Source organism: Notolepis coatsorum (assembly GCF_963971535.1).
Source record: "Notolepis coatsorum genome assembly, chromosome: 4".
In the NCBI taxonomy this organism is placed as follows: Eukaryota; Metazoa; Chordata; class Actinopteri; order Aulopiformes; family Paralepididae; genus Notolepis; species Notolepis coatsorum.
Genome location: NC_140168.1, coordinates 147,814,412 through 147,834,346, shown reverse-complemented (window position 1 = coordinate 147,834,346; position 19,935 = coordinate 147,814,412). Strand labels below are relative to the sequence as shown.

At 44.3% G+C, this 19,935-nt stretch overlaps 1 protein-coding gene across 1 annotated transcript in view; it reads left to right on the top strand.

Moving 5' to 3' along the window:
* LOC311226727 (LIM zinc-binding domain-containing Nebulette-like) overlaps positions 1-18,197 on the top strand; it is a gene marked incomplete at both ends in the record, with an annotated part of 44,704 nt that extends 26,507 nt beyond the window's left edge. Inside the window, 3 exons of the mRNA XM_084312137.1 lie at positions 5,760-5,844; positions 14,216-14,323; positions 18,111-18,197. Of these exons, the coding sequence (XP_084168263.1) occupies positions 5,760-5,844; positions 14,216-14,323; positions 18,111-18,197 (280 nt within the window). The remainder of the gene's footprint in view (positions 1-5,759; positions 5,845-14,215; positions 14,324-18,110) is intronic.
* Between the last annotated feature and the right edge of the window lie 1,738 nt (positions 18,198-19,935).

Below are 19,935 nucleotides of genomic sequence, written 5' to 3'. Positions count from 1 at the left end.
TCAAAATACTTCCCAAAGGTCAGTGAATACCACAACCACAACACCAGAGGGAGCTCCACAAATCATGTTAAACCCAGATTCGGCTCAAACAAGGGAATAAACACGTTTTGCAATTATGCCACATCAATGTGGAACGCCCTACCCACAGCTGTAAAGGAATGTGAATCACTACCCACTCTCAAAGAGCACCTACGAGAGACTGCAATGCGAAACTGGCCCCTGTAAATGTCCTAACGCAACCCCCTCCAATGTACAATAAATGTCCTATTAAACCCAATTTTAAATTTAAAATTAAACCCAAACGAGATACCAAAGTTCATTTGGGCACAATATGTGTGGTCATTGGCCACTGCATGAACATGTACTGGAGGTTTTGGGCTGGTTCTCACAGTGTGACCCTTTCTCCTCTTGGGCTTAGGGCGATGCACAAATATGGTTGGAACAGCATCAGCCTTCAATTTTAGTTGGCCTTTTTGGTTTGCTGTGAATTGCTCTCCCTCAAAATGTGCCTGCAGAATCATTCCAGACTTTTCCCCATAATTGTCAATCACAAATTAATTGTAGTCATGCACATATTACAGTAAAACACATTGAACCTGTTGTGGAATATTTTAAATGAGCCAAACAGTGAAACTGTAGAAATTCAGATGAGTCAAATTGTATCAAAAATAGAATATAGTTTATTATCTGTTTCTATGGCCATAGAAAGATTATGCACAGTTTAAAATTTGACAAATTAAGATGACAAATTAATAACAGATAATGACAAGAAAGGTAAACAAAGATGAGATTATGGGTTTTGTCATATCCGTCACAAGATTGATATGAAGACAACGAGAAAAAGAACAAGATGTGATTTACTTGGACATGTCATATCTAAGTCAAGCTGGCCTGACCTTTAAGTTGTTGTCTGAGCTATATACTAGTTAAACTATATGAACTAGTCAACCTTTTTCTTCTCCTGTCTGTGTCTTTTGGGAAGCCAATAAGCCATACATCCGAATCCCTTTCTCGGACCGATTGGTGCATCAAAATGCTGCACAGCCAACCATGGTAAGATGTCGATCTATACAAGTTAGATGCAAGCAAAATATGTATACTAAAATACCAAGTTTCCCACAGCAGAAACTGGTGGGTGAACTCTAAACCCTCTAAAATATTGAAATCAAATCGAGTTTTATTGTCACATACACAATCATACACCTCTTGAAGCAGGATGCTTGCATGCTGTGGAATGGAAATGTTAGAGATGAGAAGAGATACAAGATGTGTGTTGTTGTAGAGTGCATGAGCAACTCCATAACTCTCTATCTCCCTGTTTTGTTTTCTAGGATAAATTACCACTATAATGACGTGCGTGCGTGTGTCCAGTCTGAGGTTTGTGAGCAGCAGTCGTGACAGCAAGGCCCGAATCTAGCACTACCAACAACAGGAGTGGAAGACTGGACCTCTACCTGGACATATTATAGGCCTATAATAATAAAAAATGTGTGGAATGCAATTGCTTGCCTTGTATTTTTTCTACTGTTGACCAAACTTCTTTCTTGGCTTAATTGAGTAGTTTCTGGCATGATTGATATTTAGATTAGATTAGATTCAACTGTATTGTCATTTGCACAGACTACAAGTACTGAAACAACAAAAGACATTTAATCCAGTTTAGCATTGAACCAGAAGTGCAAAAGAAGCGATGCAGTGCAGTGTAATTTTACTTGCATATTATGTATGATATATAAATAGAATAAAGGGATGTCCCGATCACGTTTTTTTGCTCCCGATCCGATCCCGATCATGTGATTTTGAGTATCTACCGATACCGATCTTTCCAGATCAGATAAAAAAATAAAATAAAAAAATTACTTTTTTTTTTTTTTTTTTTTTTTTTTTACTTTTTTTTTTAATTCAACAAACATGACCATGTTCACACGTCTTAAACTCATACTGATGCCTTAGTTTTGGTTTTAAATTGTATATCATCATTCATTTATTTATTGTCACAGAGCAGAAGAATTTTGCCAAAACAAACCAATAGTATCCAGCTGCAGAACGGCAGACCAGCCACACTCTTTAGCCTAGCACAACGTTAGCCTATGCATAAATATTTTTTGTAACTTATCCTAGGTTATGGGACAGTCCACAGAAAAACTGACTAATGCTGTCTCTCTGCCACTCCCCTGAAATGCTATTATATATATTGAATATAAAGTGTTGTCAACATATAACTGTAATGTGGGCTGATTAATACAATTATGCTTGAGTGTTTAACAACTGCCGTGATATGGCTAATGTAAAAGAATAGTCATCAGTAGCTATAGTAACGTTCGAAATTTGCCGTAATATAAATATAATATAATTACTACCCACTCTCAAAGAGCACCTACGAGAGACTGCAATGCGAAACTGGCCCCTGTAAATGTCCTAACGCAACCCCCTCTCATAATAATATATATTATTATTATATAAATAATATAAATTAGCCTAGTGATATAAAGTAATATAATGTAAATATTAAAGTAGCAGACATGTAAATGATATAACGCAACAGTGATCGATGCACATTGTGTTAATAAGTACCAAAAATGGCTGTAACAGTAGTAGTTCTGCCGTTCTGTCCCGCTGAAATCAAGTCGACAGCACAAATTGGAACTAAGGGAGCTACGTGAACCACGAGATCAAAGCGTGTCGCAACTCTATCTTCAACGGCTCTGGTTTAAAGCTGCCCTGTTTAAAGCTGCCCTGTTTAAAGCTGCTGCACTGTTTAAAGCTGCCCTGTTTAAAGCTGCCCTGTTTAAAGCTGCTGCACTGTTTAAAGCTGCCCTGTTTAAAGCTGCTGCACTGTTTAAAGCTGCTGCACTGTTTAAAGCTGCCCTGTTTAAAGCTGTCCTGTTTAAAGCTGCTGCACTGTTTAAAGCTGCCCTGTTTAAAGCTGCTGCACTGTTTAAAGCTGCCCTGTTTAAAGCTGCTGCACTGTTTAAAGCTGCCCTGTTTAACACTGCTGCCCTGTTTAAAGCTGCCCTGTTTACAGCTGCTGCACTGTTTAAAGCTGCCCTGTTTACAGCTGCTGCACTGTTTAAAGCTGCTGCACTGTTTAAAGCTGCACTGTTTAAAGCTGCTGCACTGTTTAAAGCTGCCCTGTTTACAGCTGCTGCACTGTTTAAAGCTGCCCTGTTTACAGCTGCTGCACTGTTTAAAGCTGCTGCACTGTTTAAAGCTGCTGCCCTGTTTAAAGCTGCACTGTTTAAAGCTGCACTGTTTAAAGCTGCCCTGTTTAAAGCTGCTGCACTGTTTAAAGCTGCTGCACTGTTTAAAGCTGCACTGTTTAAAGCTGCTGCACTGTTTAAAGCTGCCCTGTTTACAGCTGCTGCACTGTTTAAAGCTGCTGCACTGTTTAAAGCTGCACTGTTTAAAGCTGCACTGTTTAAAGCTGCACTGTTTAAAGCTGCACTGTTTAAAGCTGCTGCACTGTTTAAAGCTGCACTGTTTAAAGCTGCACTGTTTAAAGCTGCTGCACTGTTTAAAGCTGCTGCACTGTTTAAAGCTGCTGCACTGTTTAAAGCTGCACTGTTTAAAGCTGCTGCACTGTTTAAAGCTGCACTGTTTAAAGCTGCACTGTTTAAAGCTGCACTGTTTAAAGCTGCACTGTTTAAAGCTGCCCTGTTTAAAGCTGCACTGTTTAAAGCTGCCCTGTTTAAAGCTGCACTGTTTAAAGCTGCCCTGTTGTTTAAAGCTGCCCTGTTTAAAGCTGCACTGTTTAAAGCTGCCCTGTTTAAAGCTGCACTGTTTAAAGCTGCACTGTTTAAAGCTGCTGCACTGTTTAAAGCTGCACTGTTTAAAGCTGCACTGTTTAAAGCTGCACTGTTTAAAGCTGCACTGTTTAAAGCTGCTGCACTGTTTAAAGCTGCCCTGTTTAAAGCTGCACTGTTTAAAGCTGCACTGTTTAAAGCTGCTGCACTGTTTAAAGCTGCTGCACTGTTTAAAGCTGCACTGTTTAAAGCTGCACTGTTTAAAGCTGCTGCACTGTTTAAAGCTGCACTGTTTAAAGCTGCACTGTTTAAAGCTGCCCTGTTTAAAGCTGCCCTGTTTAAAGCTGCCCTGTTTAAAGCTGCTGCACTGTTTAAAGCTGCCCTGTTTAAAGCTGCACTGTTTAAAGCTGCACTGTTTAAAGCTGCACTGTTTAAAGCTGCCCTGTTTACAGCTGCACTGTTTAAAGCTGCACTGTTTAAAGCTGCCCTGTTTACAGCTGCACTGTTTAAAGCTGCCCTGTTTACAGCTGCACTGTTTAAAGCTGCCCTGTTTAAAGCTGCACTGTTTAAAGCTGCACTGTTTAAAGCTGCCCTGTTTAAAGCTGCCCAGTTTAAAGCTGCACTGTTTAAAGCTGCCCTGTTTACAGCTGCTGCACTGTTTAAAGCTGCCCTGTTTAAAGCTGTCCTGTTTAAAGCTGCACTGTTTAAAGCTGTCCTGTTTAAAGCTGTCCTGTTTAAAGCTGTCCTGTTTAAAGCTGCACTGTTTAAAGCTGTCCTGTTTAAAGCTGTCCTGTTTAAAGCTGCTGCCCTGTTTAAAGCTGCTGCCCTGTTTAAAGCTGCTGCACTGTTTAAAGCTGTCCTGTTTAAAGCTGTCCTGTTTAAAGCTGCTGCCCTGTTTAAAGCTGCTGCCCTGTTTAAAGCTGCTGCCCTGTTTAAAGCTGCTGCCCTGTTTAAAGCTGCTGCCCTGTTTAAAGCTGCTGCCCTGTTTAAAGCTGCTGCCCTGTTTAAAGCTGCTGCACTGTTTAAAGCTGCCCTGTTTAAAGCTGCTGCCCTGTTTAAAGCTGCTGCCCTGTTTAAAGCTGCACTGTTTAAAGCTGCACTGTTTAAAGCTGCTGCACTGTTTAAAGCTGCCCTGTTTAAAGCTGCACTGTTTAAAGCTGCCCTGTTTAAAGCTGCACTGTGTAGTTTGGGGAGAGGAATTTGAACCTTAGAAAAGTCAAGAAAATGATTTGGTAGACTATATTTTCACAACTAAATAAGCAAGCTACTTAGCAAGATACAACTAGATATTGGTATCCAGTATGTATGAGGACTAGATATTGTTATCCAGTATGTATGAGGACTAGATATTGGTATCCAGTATGTATGAGGACTAGATATTGGTATCCAGTATGTATGAGGACTAGATATTGTTATCCAGTATGTATGAGGATTGAAGAGAAATAATATTCGCTGTGTTGTTCAAGTTAGAAGGCTTCCTTCAGAAGCTTGTCAAAGTCAATGTCAACTTTACATACAGAGAAATTAAATTGTGTTCCCCCCTTCCCACTGTGTATATAAAAAGATCTAATATAAACATAAAGTAACATATAGGACACAATGTACACACACAATATACAGGACTATATACAATATAAACAGTAGCTAAAATGAAATGAATGAGTGAAATAAATATAGAAGTAAAAGAGAACTAAATATAAATAATGGCAGTAAAGTGGCAGTGAGTTAGTAAAGTATGGCTGTGTGTGTGTGTGTGTGTGTGTGTGTGTGTGTGTGTGTGTGTGTGTGTGTGTGTGTGTGTGTGTGTGTGTGTGTGTGTGTGTGTGTGTGTGTGTGTGTGTGTGTGTGTGTGTGTGTGTGTGTGTGTGTGTGTGTGTGTGTGTGTCAGTGGGGGGGGGGGGGTACTTGGTCCAGAGTCTGTGGGGGCAGAGTAAGAGAGCTATGTAAAAGATGACTAGTAGATGACTAGTGATTCCAAGTGTTTCCTTTGTTTGGTCCCGTCCACTGTGTTCAAAGGCACTACCCAAAACAGTCCTTCACCATCGTGACCGACACCCCGGAGAACCTGCGCCTGAGGCAGCAGAGTGAGCTCCAGAGTCAGGTACGACCACTCCACCACAGCAGAGTGAGCTCCAGAGTCAGGTACGACCACTCCACCACAGCAGAGTGAGCTCCAGAGTCAGGTACGACCACTCCACCACAGCAGAGTGAGCTCCAGAGTCAGGTACGACCACTCCACCACAGCAGAGTGAGCTCCAGAGTCAGGTACGACCACTCCACCACAGCAGAGTGAGCTCCAGAGTCAGGTACGACCACTCCACCACAGCAGAGTGAGCTCCAGAGTCAGGTACGACCACTCCACCACAGCAGAGTGAGCTCCAGAGTCAGGTACGACCACTCCACCACAGCAGAGTGAGCTCCAGAGTCAGGTACGACCACTCCACCACAGCAGAGTGAGCTCCAGAGTCAGGTACGACCACTCCACCACAGCAGAGTGAGCTCCAGAGTCAGGTACGACCACTCCACCACAGCAGAGTGAGCTCCAGAGTCAGGTACGACCACTCCACCACAGCAGAGTGAGCTCCAGAGTCAGGTACGACCACTCCACCACAGCAGAGTGAGCTCCAGAGTCAGGTACGACCACTCCACCACAGCAGAGTGAGCTCCAGAGTCAGGTACGACCACTCCACCACAGCAGAGTGAGCTCCAGAGTCAGGTACGACCACTCCACCACAGCAGAGTGAGCTCCAGAGTCAGGTACGACCACTCCACCACAGCAGAGTGAGCTCCAGAGTCAGGTACGACCACTCCACCACAGCAGAGTGAGCTCCAGAGTCAGGTACGACCACTCCACCACAGCAGAGTGAGCTCCAGAGTCAGGTACGACCACTCCACCACAGCAGAGTGAGCTCCAGAGTCAGGTACGACCACTCCACCACAGCAGAGTGAGCTCCAGAGTCAGGTACGACCACTCCACCACAGCAGAGTGAGCTCCAGAGTCAGGTACGACCACTCCACCACAGCAGAGTGAGCTCCAGAGTCAGGTACGACCACTCCACCACAGCAGAGTGAGCTCCAGAGTCAGGTACGACCACTCCACCACAGCAGAGTGAGCTCCAGAGTCAGGTACGACCACTCCACCACAGCAGAGTGAGCTCCAGAGTCAGGTACGACCACTCCACCACAGCAGAGTGAGCTCCAGAGTCAGGTACGACCACTCCACCACAGCTGGCCTTAAAGGAAAACTCCAACATTTTGGGAAATTAGCTTATTTAACATCTTCCCTGGAGTTAGACAAGAAGATACATACCTTTTTTGTCTCTGTGCGTGCATTTAGCTTTGGGAACAGTCGCTCCGTTAGCGTAGCTTAGCTTCATCACTGGAAGTGGGGGAGATCCGGAGCTTCATCACTGGAAGTGGGGGAGATCCGGAGCCTGACGTTCCCTTACACTGTATACAGTCACGAAATACACTCCAAATACAACTCCAAAACATTCATGTAAACATGTTGTGACCTGTGTATTCACCACGTGAAGAAATAAAAAATAATTGAATTAGACAATTACGTTTTATAAGCAAATATACTCTGAACTATTTTTTGCCTAACCACTCCTCTCTGAGCGCAGTCAGTGATTTCAACGTGTCGTCGTGATTGTTGACATTCTCATTCATTCAAAGGATCCGAACCGATTGAAGTTTATGGATACCATGACTTAAAATCCTCTTACCTTGATGATTAAAAGCCTCCCCAATTTAGAAAACAGTAATCCAATGGCTGGTATTGATATACTGCACGCTAACGGAGCTAACCGGACACTAAAGCTAACCGGACACTAAAGCTAATATAATGACTTCCTTTCTGGGGGGTTTCAAAATAAAAGAGCGACGTCTATAGCAGCGGAATACGTTTATTTTGTACATTATCTAACGTTAACACGAACCTAAACTAACTTTAGGTTAGTTGTAACGTTAGTTTAGGTTCGTGTTAACGTTAGATAATGTACAAAATAAACGTATTCCGCTGCTATAGACGTCGCTCTTTTATTTTGAAACCCCCCAGAAAGGAAGTCATTATATTAGCTTTAGTGTCCGGTTAGCTTTAGTGTCCGGGTAGCTCCGTTAGCGTGCAGTATATCAATACCAGCCATTGGATTACTGTTTTCTAAATTGGGGAGGCTTTTAATCGTCAAGGTAAGAGGATTTTAAGTCATGGTATCCATAAACTTCAATCGGTTCGGATCCTTTGAATGAATGAGAATGTCAACAATCACGACGACACGTTGAAATCACTGACTGCGTTCAGAGAGGAGTGGTTAGGCAAAAAAAAATTCCGAGTATATTTGCTTATAAAACGTAATTGTCTAATTCAATTATTTTTTATTTCTCCACGTGGTGAATACACAGGTCACAACATGTTTACATGAACGTTTTGGAGTTGTATTTGGAGTGTATTTCGTGACTGTATACAGTGTAAGGGAACGTCAGGCTCCGGATCTCCCCCACTTCCAGTGATGAAGCTCCGGATCTCCCCCACTTCCAGTGATGAAGCTAAGCTACGCTAACGGAGCGACTGTTCCCAAAGCTAAATGCACGCACAGAGACAAAAAAGGTATGTATCTTCTTGTCTAACTCCAGGTGTCACCTGGCAGCGCTTCTGACCACAACTCGGCCCGCCCCTTTCTCGGCTAGACCTTCTAGAGTTTTCTCTTTTTTTTTTATGTGTTTTTTTCTTTTCTTCACATTATTATAAATTGAATGTATAAGTACTTGTTTACTATAAAAACAAACAGTTAGAATATCTAAAATAGTGTCAAACCTGTGTTTAAATTTAGGTTGTTCACGGACTTTATTTCAATGAAACGGGGGCGTAATTACTGTATTTGCATGTGAATCAAACCTAGACTGCAGCCCGCAGAGATTTACATTGGGGGAGTGTTTGAAGCGCACTGGCTGTTTACACTTTCAATGGGATTATCACTCTGGATCAGAAAGAGATGAATGCATTGGATCTAATGAACGAGTACAGGAACTTTGTTAAACCAGTTGATTCAGTCTCTGCTCACCGGTGAAAACACCGCGCTATTCAACGGAATTAACTGAGATCGGTCGAGATGCGTCTGCATGGGTAAGTTTAAGAATGTTTGTTTATGTTTACAGTAGCATGTTTACAATTCCGCATCTTTGATAAAACGACACCAAGTTTTTCTGCCGACCACAAGTCCAACCATGTCACGTTTATTGTGTTATTACGGCGAGCTCATGCTACATTAACGTTAGCGTTAGCTAGCTAGCAAGTTAAAGTTGCTAACGTTATATTGATAGCTATTGTTTCAGATAGCAAGGTGGAGAGCTGTAAACAAGACGAAAGTGTGCAGGATCCATGTGTGTGTGTGTGTGTGTGTAATAACAACAAGTTTATAATCTCAGCACAGATTGCAGAATGGGTACAGTACAATACAGCTCAATACACACAATTGTTAAGGGGATGCAGACCAGAGAAAGACTTTCGTCTTGTTTACATCAGGGTCCCCCATTTTCAATTCATCATAACATTGACATACATGACATACAGGTAGACAGTACTGCTACATCAGTGTCTAAGAGAGGTGATGAGCATCAGATAGCAAGGTGGAGAGCTGTAAACAAGACGAAAGTGTATGGATGCAGGGTCCATGTGTGTGTGTGTGTGTAATAACAACAAGTTTATAATCTCAGCACAGATTGCAGAATGGGTACAGTACAATACAGCTCAATACACACAATTGTTAAGGGGATGCAGACCAGAGAAAGACTTTCGTCTTGTTTACATCAGGGTCCCCCATTTTCAATTCATCATAACATTGACATACATGACATACAGGTAGACAGTACTGCTACATCAGTGTCTAAGAGAGGTGATGAGCATCAGATAGCAAGGTGGAGAGCTACATAACATTAGGGCAAGGTGGCTAGGAGGGATATGAGAACTGTGTGTGTGTGTGTGTGTGTGTAGCCGGTCTGATCTTGTCTGCGTTGTGTTTTTAAAGTCGATTCGACCCCTGTTAAGGGATCGCCCTGAGTGGGAGTTGAACCCCGGACGCCGGCGTCGCGGGCGGCATCACAGACCACTAAGCAAGAAGTGAATTCACTGCTTGCTTCCGGGTCTGGACGCCTCTGGGGAGTGAGTTTACTTGCAGTACCGCTTACCATCCACAGCCACGTCACTACTTGTACCCGTGACTGTGGATATACTGCGGTACCTCCGTTACACTCACCCCACTAAACTCACACCACCCAGGGCATCCGGGTCTAACGGCACCACATGTAGCCGGTGTGATCTTGTCTGCGTTGTGTTTAAAGTCGATTCGACCCCTGTTAAGGGATCGCCCTGAGTGGGAGTTGAACCCCGGACGCCGGCGCCGCGGGCGGCATCACAGACCACTAAGCAAGAAGTGAATTCACTGCTTGCTTCCGGGTCTGGATGCCTCTGGGGAGTGAGTTTACTTGCAGTACCGCTTACCATCCACAGCCACGTCACTACTTGTACCCGTGACTGTGGATATACTGCGGTACCTCCGTTACATGTGTAACTAGGAGGGATATGAGCACTGTGTGTGTGTGTAACTAGGAGGGATATGAGCACTGTGTGTGTGTGTGTAGTTTAAGATGCTGCATCACCGCTTAGCCACTGAGTCCAGCTAGTTTAAGATGCTGCATCACCTCTTAACCACTGAGTCCAGCTAGTTTAAGATGCTGCATCACCTCTTAACCACTGAGTCCAGATAGTTTAAGATGCTCATCACCTCATGACATGAGGACCGTGCGTATGTGCAACTAGGAGGGACATGAGGACTGCGCACATGTGTAACTAGGAGGACTGTGTGTATGTGTAGCTAGGAGTGATATGATAACTGTGTGTATGTGTAGCTAGGAGGGATATGAGGTCTGTGTGTATGTGTAGCTAGGAGTGATATGATAACTGTGTGTATGTGTAACTAGGAGGGATATGAGGACTGTGTGTATGTGTAACTAGGAGGGATATGAGGACAGTGTGTATGTGTAGCTAGGAGGGATATGAGGACTGTGTGTATGTGTAGCTAGGAGTGATATGATAACTGTGTGTATGTGTAGCTAGGAGGGATATGAGGACTGTGTGTATGTGTAGCTAGGAGTGATATGATAACTGTGTGTATGTGTAGCTAGGAGGGATATGAGGTCTGTGTGTATGTGTAGCTAGGAGTGATATGATAACTGTGTTTATGTGTAGCTAGGAGGGATATGAGGTCTGTGTGTATGTGTAGCTAGGAGTGATATGATAACTGTGTGTATGTGTAGCTAGGAGTGATATGATAACTGTGTGTATGTGTAGCTAGGAGTGATATGAGGTCTGTGTGTATGTGTAGCTAGGAGTGATATGATAACTGTGTGTATGTGTAGCTAGGAGTGATATGATAACTGTGTGTATGTGTAGCTAGGAGTGATATGATAACTGTGTGTATGTGTAGCTAGGAGTGATATGATAACTGTGTGTATGTGTAGCTAGGAGGGATATGATAACTGTGTGTATGTGTAGCTAGGAGTGATATGATAAGCAGTGTGTAAGCAGCTTGCAGAGCTACATAACATTAGGCCCATGCCACTGAGTGAGGACTTTGTTGCTTTTTCTCGTTGTGACATAGATTTAACAATAATTCTGGTGTCAAAGCAGCATGGGGGGGGGGTACATAGCTTCACAGTCCTATACAGTCCAGATAGGGGGTCCTGGAGAGACAGGGGTCCTGAGGAGAGAGAACTCTGATTCAGCAGCACTTAATTATGTTAATGTTATTCAGGTGAGGGGCGTTGCTGGAGGGGGGTTTGTTGACGCCCAGTTGAAACTGTCTGAAGTGTGAAAAGTTGCCTTCCTTTGAGACACCTTTTCACCTCTTAGGTAATCTAGAACACAGCCAGTTTTAGAAGTTATAATTGGGCACATCGTGTTCAAAACATTCTCAGATTTCAACATATGACACATCATTTGAAAGCTTAGATTCTGTACTTTAGCAATCTGGAATAATCTGAAAAATGAAAATGTAGAGATCTGGCATAAAGCGCTGTGAGGTGACACAGATGTTAAATAAGCTAATTTCCCAAAATGTTGGAGTTTTCCTTTAACCCTTTCACTACCACACTACAGAAGGTTAACCCCTTGTTGGCGGCTGGGTGGCGTAGCGGAGATTGCGCTCGTCACCAGTGCAAGATACTCCGGTCTCGACTCCCGGAGTCAGCATTGCCTGCGGCTTGGACCAGTCGTCATACTATCTCAATTGGCAGAGCGGGTGGAAAGCCGGTGGGTGGGGATTGGACGTTGTGGACAGCGACTACAGGTTGGTTGGGTGACGCCTGTACAGCAGAGACAGGAAGTATCGGGGGCAGCATGAGCCTCCAACGCGTTACTCCTCGCCACTGAGAGTCTGCGCTGTCTGGTGAAAAGATGCGACAGGCTGCCTCCTCGTGTACCGGAGGGGACACGTGATGCAAGGCTTCTATCCTCACTACAGCCGACCAGTGGGAGGCATAGTCTAGCAACATTCAAGACAGGGGAGGGGAGAATTGAAGGGAAAAATAATTGGCGATACAAAATTGGGATGGGAGAAAAATAGAAAATAAGGAGAAAAAGTGGATCAAACAAAAAAGAAGGTTAACCCCTTCACTACCACACTACAGACGTAGAGCTAACACTTTGTCGTGTGGCAGTGAAACGGTTAACCTTCTGTATTGTTGCAGTGAAAGGGTTAACCATTTGGTAGTGTGGTAGTGAAAGAGTTACTGGCCAGTGACCTTTTTCCCGTTGAGAAATTCACATCCATAAGCCCCTTGGATTCTCCACCTGGCTGTGTGCTCTCTGACCTCTCTCTCCCCTCTCTCTCCCCTCTCTCCCCTCTCTCTCCCCTCTCTCTCCCCTCTCTCTCTCTCCTGGCTGTGTGCTCTCTCCCCCCTCTCTCCTGGCTGTGTGATCTCTGTCCTTTCTCTCTCCCTCTCTCTCCTGGCTGTGTGCTCTCTGTCCTCTCTCCCCCCTCTCTCTCTCCTGGCTGTGTGCTCTCTGTCCTCTCTCTCCCCTATCTCTCTCCCCTGGCTGTGTGCTCTCTCTCCCCTCTCTCTCCCCTCTCTCCCCTCTCTCTCCCCTCTCTCTCCCCTCTCTCTCTCTCCTGGCTGTGTGCTCTCTCCCCCCTCTCTCCTGGCTGTGTGATCTCTGTCCTTTCTCTCTCCCTCTCTCTCCTGGCTGTGTGCTCTCTGTCCTCTCTCCCCCCTCTCTCTCTCCTGGCTGTGTGCTCTCTGTCCTCTCTCTCCCCTCTCTCTCCCCTATCTCTCTCTCCTGGCTGTGTGCTCTCTCTCCCCGCTCTCTCTCCCCTGGCTGTGTCCTCTCTCTCCTCTCTCTCTCCTGGCTGTGTGCTCTCTGTCCTCTCTCTCCCCTCTCTCTCCCCTCTCTCTCTCTCCTGGCTGTGTGCTCTCTCCCCCCTCTCTCCTGGCTGTGTGATCTCTGTCCTCTCTCTCTCCTGGCTGTGTGATCTCTGTCCTTTCTCTCTCCCTCTCTCTCCTGGCTGTGTGATCTCTGTCCTCTCTCCCCCCTCTCTCTCTCCTGGCTGTGTGCTCTCTGTCCTCTCTCTCCCCTCTCTCTCCCCTATCTCTCTCCCCTGGCTGTGTGCTCTCTCTCCCCGCTCTCTCTCCCCTGGCTGTGTCCTCTCTCTCCTCTCTCTCTCCTGGCTGTGTGCTCTCTGTCCTCTCTCTCCCCTCTCTCACCCATCTCTCTCCGTCCTCTCTCTCCCCATGACTCTTGGCACCTTGAATGCAACACTCTTTTCCACAATAACAACAACATGGAGGACACTGACTCACTTACAATATTGAAATATTGGCTGGCTTGTCTTGGCAGGATATAATTATAATCATCCTATTTTGCTATTACATTATTATAGAAAGAGAACACAAGTGAGAGCCATTGATTTTCAGTGAAAATGACAAGCAATTTTTTTTAAATGTTCTCTTCATTTCAGTGGCAGTGATGCTAAATTAATTGATAAATGTCATATCTAAATCCTGTCTTTTGATTTCCCAGCCAGTGCAACAGATGAAAGTAGAAATATCCCCATTCATTTTGACCAGAGCCATAGCTGCTACATTTGTACAATATAATAGTATCGTATTGTATTATTTATATCATTATAGATTTTGACGAGCCACTAAAGGTCGTCTTGGATTTCAAGTATGTCTCAGGATGTCTTTAAGAATTATATCAGGATATATCATGTCATGAGGTATCATGAGATGGTGGTGATGGCTGCATATAATCTGTCATGTTATTTGATCACTTTGTAAGACAACGCTCCCCTTTTATCTAGTTGCAACACAGATATTTAAAAAATAAATCCTTAAAAGTATTAAAAAATCTACAAGGATGTGAGCTGTTATGTTGGAAGTTGTGTGGCCAAACTAAGACAATCTTTACTCTTCAGGCCAAATACAGGAGGGACTTTGAGGAAAGCAAAAGACGAGGATTCAGATTTGTGCTGGACACCCCAGAGCTCCACCGCCTGCGCAGAGCACAGGAGCAGATCAGCAACGTAGGTGAACTGTTACTCCATACAGCTCTATGGTCTCTATGGTCTCTCTGCTCTATGGTCTCTCTATGGTCTCTCTATGGTCTCTCAGCTCTATGGTCTCTCTATGGTCTCTCTGCTTTATGGTCTCTCTATGGTGTCTCTGCTCTATGGTCTCTCTATGGTGTCTCAGCTCTATGGTCTCTCTGCTCTATAGTCTCTCTATGGTCTCTCTGCTCTATGGTCTCTCTGCTCTATGGTCTCTCTGCTCTATGGTCTCTCTGCTTTATGGTCTCTCTATGGTCTCTCAGCTCTATGGTCTCTCTGCTCTATGGTCTCTCTGTGGTCTCTCTGCTCTATGGTCTCTCTATGGTGTCTCATATCTATGGTCTCTCAGCTCTATGGTCTCTCTGCTCTATGGTCTCTCTGCTCTATGGTCTCTCTGCTCTATGGTCTCTCTGCTCTATGGTCTCTGGTCTCTCTGCTCTATGGTCTCTCAGCTCTATGGTCTCTATGCTCTAGGGTCTCTATGGTCTCTCTGCTCTATGGTGTCTCTGCTCTATGGTCTCTCTATGGTGTCTCAGCTCTATGGTCTCTCTGCTCTATAGTCTCTCTATGGTCTCTCTGCTCTATGGTCTCTCTGCTCTATGGTCTCTCTGCTCTATGGTCTCTCTGCTTTATGGTCTCTCTATGGTCTCTCAGCTCTATGGTCTCTCTGCTCTATGGTCTCTCTGTGGTCTCTCTGCTCTATGGTCTCTCTATGGTGTCTCATATCTATGGTCTCTCAGCTCTATGGTCTCTCTGCTCTATGGTCTCTCTGCTCTATGGTCTCTCTGCTCTATGGTCTCTCTGCTCTATGGTCTCTGGTCTCTCTGCTCTATGGTCTCTCAGCTCTATGGTCTCTATGCTCTAGGGTCTCTATGGTCTCTCTGCTCTATGGTGTCTCAGCTCTATGGTCTCTCAGCTCTATGGCCTCTCTGCTCTATGGTCTCTATGGTCTCTCTGCTCTATGGTCTCTCTGCTCTATGGTCTGCTCTATGGTCTCTCTGCTCTATGGTCTCTCTATGGTGTCTCAGATCTATGGTCTCTCAGCTCTATGGTCTCTCTGCTCTATGGTCTCTCTGCTCTATGGTCTCTCTGCTCTATGGTCTCTCTGCTCTATGGTCTCTATGGTCTCTCTGCTCTATGGTGTCTCAGCTCTATGGTCTCTCTGCTCTATGGTCTCTCTGTGGTCTCTCTGCTCTATGGTCTCTCTGCTCTATGGTCTCTCTGCTCTATGGTCTCTCTATGGTCTCTCAGCTCTATGGTCTCTCTGCTCTATGGTCTCTCTGTGGTCTCTCTGCTCTATGGTCTCTCTATGGTGTCTCATATCTATGGTCTCTCAGCTCTATGGCCTCTCTGCTCTATGGTCTCTCTGCTCTATGGTCTCTATGGTCTCTCTGCTCTATGGTCTCTCTATGGTCTCTCTGCTCTATGGTCTCTCTGCTCTATGGTCTCTCTGCTCTATGGTCTCTCATCTCTATGGTCTCTCAGCTCTATAGTCTCTCTATGGTCTCATCTCTATGGTCTCTCAGCTCTATGGTCTCTCAGCTCTATAGTCTCTCTATGGTCTCAGCTCTATTGTCTCTCTGCTCTATGGTCTCTATGGTCTCTCAGCTCTATGGTCTCTCAGCTCTATGGTCTCTATGGTCTCTCAGCTCTATGGTCTCTCAGCTCTATTGTCTCTCAGCTATATGGTCTCTCTGCTCTATGGTCTCTCTGCTCTATGGTGTCTCTGCTCTATGGTCTCTCTGCTCTATGGTCTCTCTGCTCTATGGTCTCTCTGCTCTATGGTCTCTCTGCTCTATGGTCTCTCTGCTCTATGGTCTCTGCTCTATGGTCTCTCTGTGGTCTCTCAGCTCTATGGTCTCTCAGCTCTATGGTCTCTCTGCTCTATGGTCTCTATGGTCTCTCTGCTCTATGGTGGCTCAGCTCTATGGTCTCTCTGCTCTATGGTCTCTCTGCTCTATGGTCTCTCTGCTCTATGGTCTCTCTGCTCTATGGTCTCTCAGCTCTATGGTCTCTCAGCTCTATGGTCTCTATGCTCTATGGTCTCTCTGCTCTATGGTCTCTCAGCTCTATGGTCTCTCTGCTCTATGGTCTCTCAGCTCTATGGTCTCTCTGCTCTATGGTGTCTCAGCTCTATGGTCTCTCAGCTCTATGGTCTCTCTATGGTCTCTCAGCTCTATGGTCTCTATGGTCTCTCTGCTCTATGGTCTCTCTGCTCTATGGTCTCTATGGTCTCTCTGCTCTATGGTCTCTCTGCTCTATGGTGTCTCAGCTCTATGGTCTCTCTGCTCTATGGTCTCTCTATGGTCTCTCTGTGGTATCTCAGCTCTATTGTCTCTCAGCTCTATGGTCTCTCTGCTCTATGGTGTCTCAGCTCTATGGTCTCTCAGCTCTATGGTCTCTCTATGGTCTCTCTATGGTCTCTCTGCTCTATGGTCTCTCTGCTCTATGGTCTCTCTGCTCTATGGTCTCTCAGCTCTATGGTCTCTCTATGGTCTCTCTATGGTCTCTCTGCTCTATGGTCTCTCTGCTCTATGGTCTCTCAGCTCTATGGTCTCTCAGCTCTATGGTCTCTCTGCTCTATGGTCTCTCAGCTCTATGGTCTCTCTGCTCTATGGTCTCTCAGCTCTATGGTCTCTCTATGGTCTCTCTATGGTCTCTCTGCTCTATGGTCTCTCAGCTCTATGGTCTCTCTATGGTCTCTCTATGGTCTCTCTGCTCTATGGTCTCTCAGCTCTATGGTCTCTCTATGGTCTCTCTGTGGTCTCTCAGCTCTATGGTCTTTCAGCTCTAGGGTCTCTCTCTGGTCTCTCTGCTCTATGGTCTCTCTGCTCTATGGTCTCTCTGCTCTATGGTCTCTCTGCTCTCTCAGCTCTATGGTCTCTCTGCTCTATGGTCTCTCTGCTCTCTCAGCTCTATGGTCTCTCTGCTCTCTCAGCTCTCTGGTCTCTCTGCTCTATGGTCTCTCAGCTCTATGGTCTCTCTGCTCTATGCTAATTGTAGCTCCCTACTAAATTGCTAGTGAAAATAATTTGTTATTTTGTTGACAAATTGCCCTTAGTTTCATTCAGTCCTGACCCGACCCATAGTTCAGTCCTGACCCAACCCATAGTTCAGTCCTGACCCGACCCATAGTTCGAAAACCACTGCTATCAACAACATTTTCAACTGATGAATTGAAAATGGGGGACCCTGATGTAAACTAGACGAAAGTCTTTCTCTGGTCTACATCCCCTTAACAATTGTGTGTATTGAGCTGTACTGTACCCATTCTGCAATCTGTTAATAAAGTTTTCAATCAATCAATCAATTCAATCAATCAATCAATCAATCAATAAATCAATTCAATCAATCAATCAATTACAAATAAAGAAAATAACCATCTGGGTCAAATACACTGAAGAAACATTGGAATGGTGGAACAGTTGGCAAATTGCAAAAAAGAAAAAATATGATCTTGTCCTCAGTCATCTGTAAATGTAAACACATTTCTTCCCTCAGACTGCAGCCTTTACAGCCAGTTATTTTTGTTCACACTTGTGTAAAAGAAATATCTTCTCTTTTCAGCAGAAATAAATGAATAAATAAATAGCAGTCCAGCCAAAACGTTGAAAAGAGAACAAAATTAAAAAGACAAATCCACTTCCAAATGTATTTATTATTTAAACGAGTAACTGAATCATCAATTAATTTTGACACAACCCCAAACAATACTGTAGCCATCATCATAGTTTGAATATTCAGAAATTAGCGTCTCTTTCAGGTCAAATATCACAAGGACGTGGCTGACTTGCCGGTTTCACGTGGCGTCACGGAGGTACCTCACTGGTCAGACTACTACTTGACCTGAACCCCAGAACCCACCTCACCCCTGCCCACTTTGACAACCTAGGATGGCTTAGAGTAGATGACAGAGTACAGCAACTTGCAATGGGCCTGGTCTACAAGATACACTATACGACCGGGGTGCCCATGTACATGTCAAAATACTTCCCAAAGGTCAGTGAATAACACAACCACTACACCAGAGGAAGCTCAACAAATCATGTTAAACCCAGATTCGGCTCAAACAAGGGACTAAACACGTTTCGCAATTATGCCACAACAATGTGGAACGCCCTACCCAAAGCTGTAAAGGAATGTGAATCCCTGCCCACATTCAAAACCACTCTTAAAGAGCACCTACGGGAGGCTGCAATTCGAAACTGGCCACCGTAAATGCCCAAAACCCCCACCACCTCCTAATAGACAGTCTCCTCCCCACCGCATGTATATATTCCCTCCCCGCCGTATGTATATTTCCCTCCCACCGACCCACCCCCTCCTATTGTACAGTCCCCTCCCCATCATATGTATATACTCTGTCAGGATCTAGGGGTAACAGTACTGTATATTTGAATACCGCTTATGTCACAAATGTATCAGTACTAAATACCTATATGTCCCTATGCCATAAATGTCATGTATGTTGTGTATGTCATAAATGTCTATATGAATTGAAAATGGGGGACCCTGATGGAAACAAGACAAACGTCTTTCTCAGGTCTGCATCCCCTTAACAATCGTATGTATTGAGCCGTACTGTATTGTACCCATTCTGCAATCTGTTAAATAAAGTTTTCATTCATTCATTCATTCATTCATTCATTCATTCATTCATTCATTCATTCATTCATTCATTCATTCATTCATTCTGCCAAGTCCCAGGTGTCTCTGAGCAAGCAGCCACCAGGGGGCACTACACAGAAGGCTGAGCATCGGTATACGCTGGAGATGGACCACAGGCCAGGGGTCATTGTTGGTGAGTCAGATACTAATTGTACTTTGTTACAATACTTAAGTACTGTTTTTGGGGATTTGTACTTTACTCGAGTATTATTAATTAGGTTTGTATACTTGTACTATTACTCAATTACATTTCAGAGAAAGAAAACATACTTTTTACATATTAAAATGCAGACCTACAAAGTACATACAGAGTAGAAATCTTGCAGGTCCAATGATTTTAATTAGTATATTTGTTTCTCTGGCCGAACTAACGTTAACGCTATTAATCTTGCAGCCACACTTTATTTAAAAACAGCCAATCAAATCCCCATCAATGGAAAATTAACCCGCCCATACCCATGCTGATTGGTCCTTGTGCAAGACTAGAAAGCGGGGATCTATGATTAAACACCTGCTATCAGAAGAACAGACAGTCAGAGTGACAAGCTACAGAAGATGGTCACAAACGATAGTTCGAGTGATGAAGAGGACAAAACAGAACATTGCATTGCCCCGCAATAATAAAAAAATAATTACTTTTACTTTTTAGTACTAAAGTACATTTAAAAGTAGAAACTTTTAAATTTTTACTCAAGTGTGTTTTAGCCAGATATTCTGGGTACTTTTTACACCCCTGCAAGTCATTGGGACTCTATTGAAACAATCTGTAAGTTGTTTAGTGAATATTTTTTCTCTCTGACAAAACCGAGGAAAACAAAAACAAACCACGTGAACTTTGGAAATTACTCAATAACCAACTAGGCTGCAGTAAAAAACTTAAAACCAGATTCTCAAACATAAACATAAAGACGGACAACACG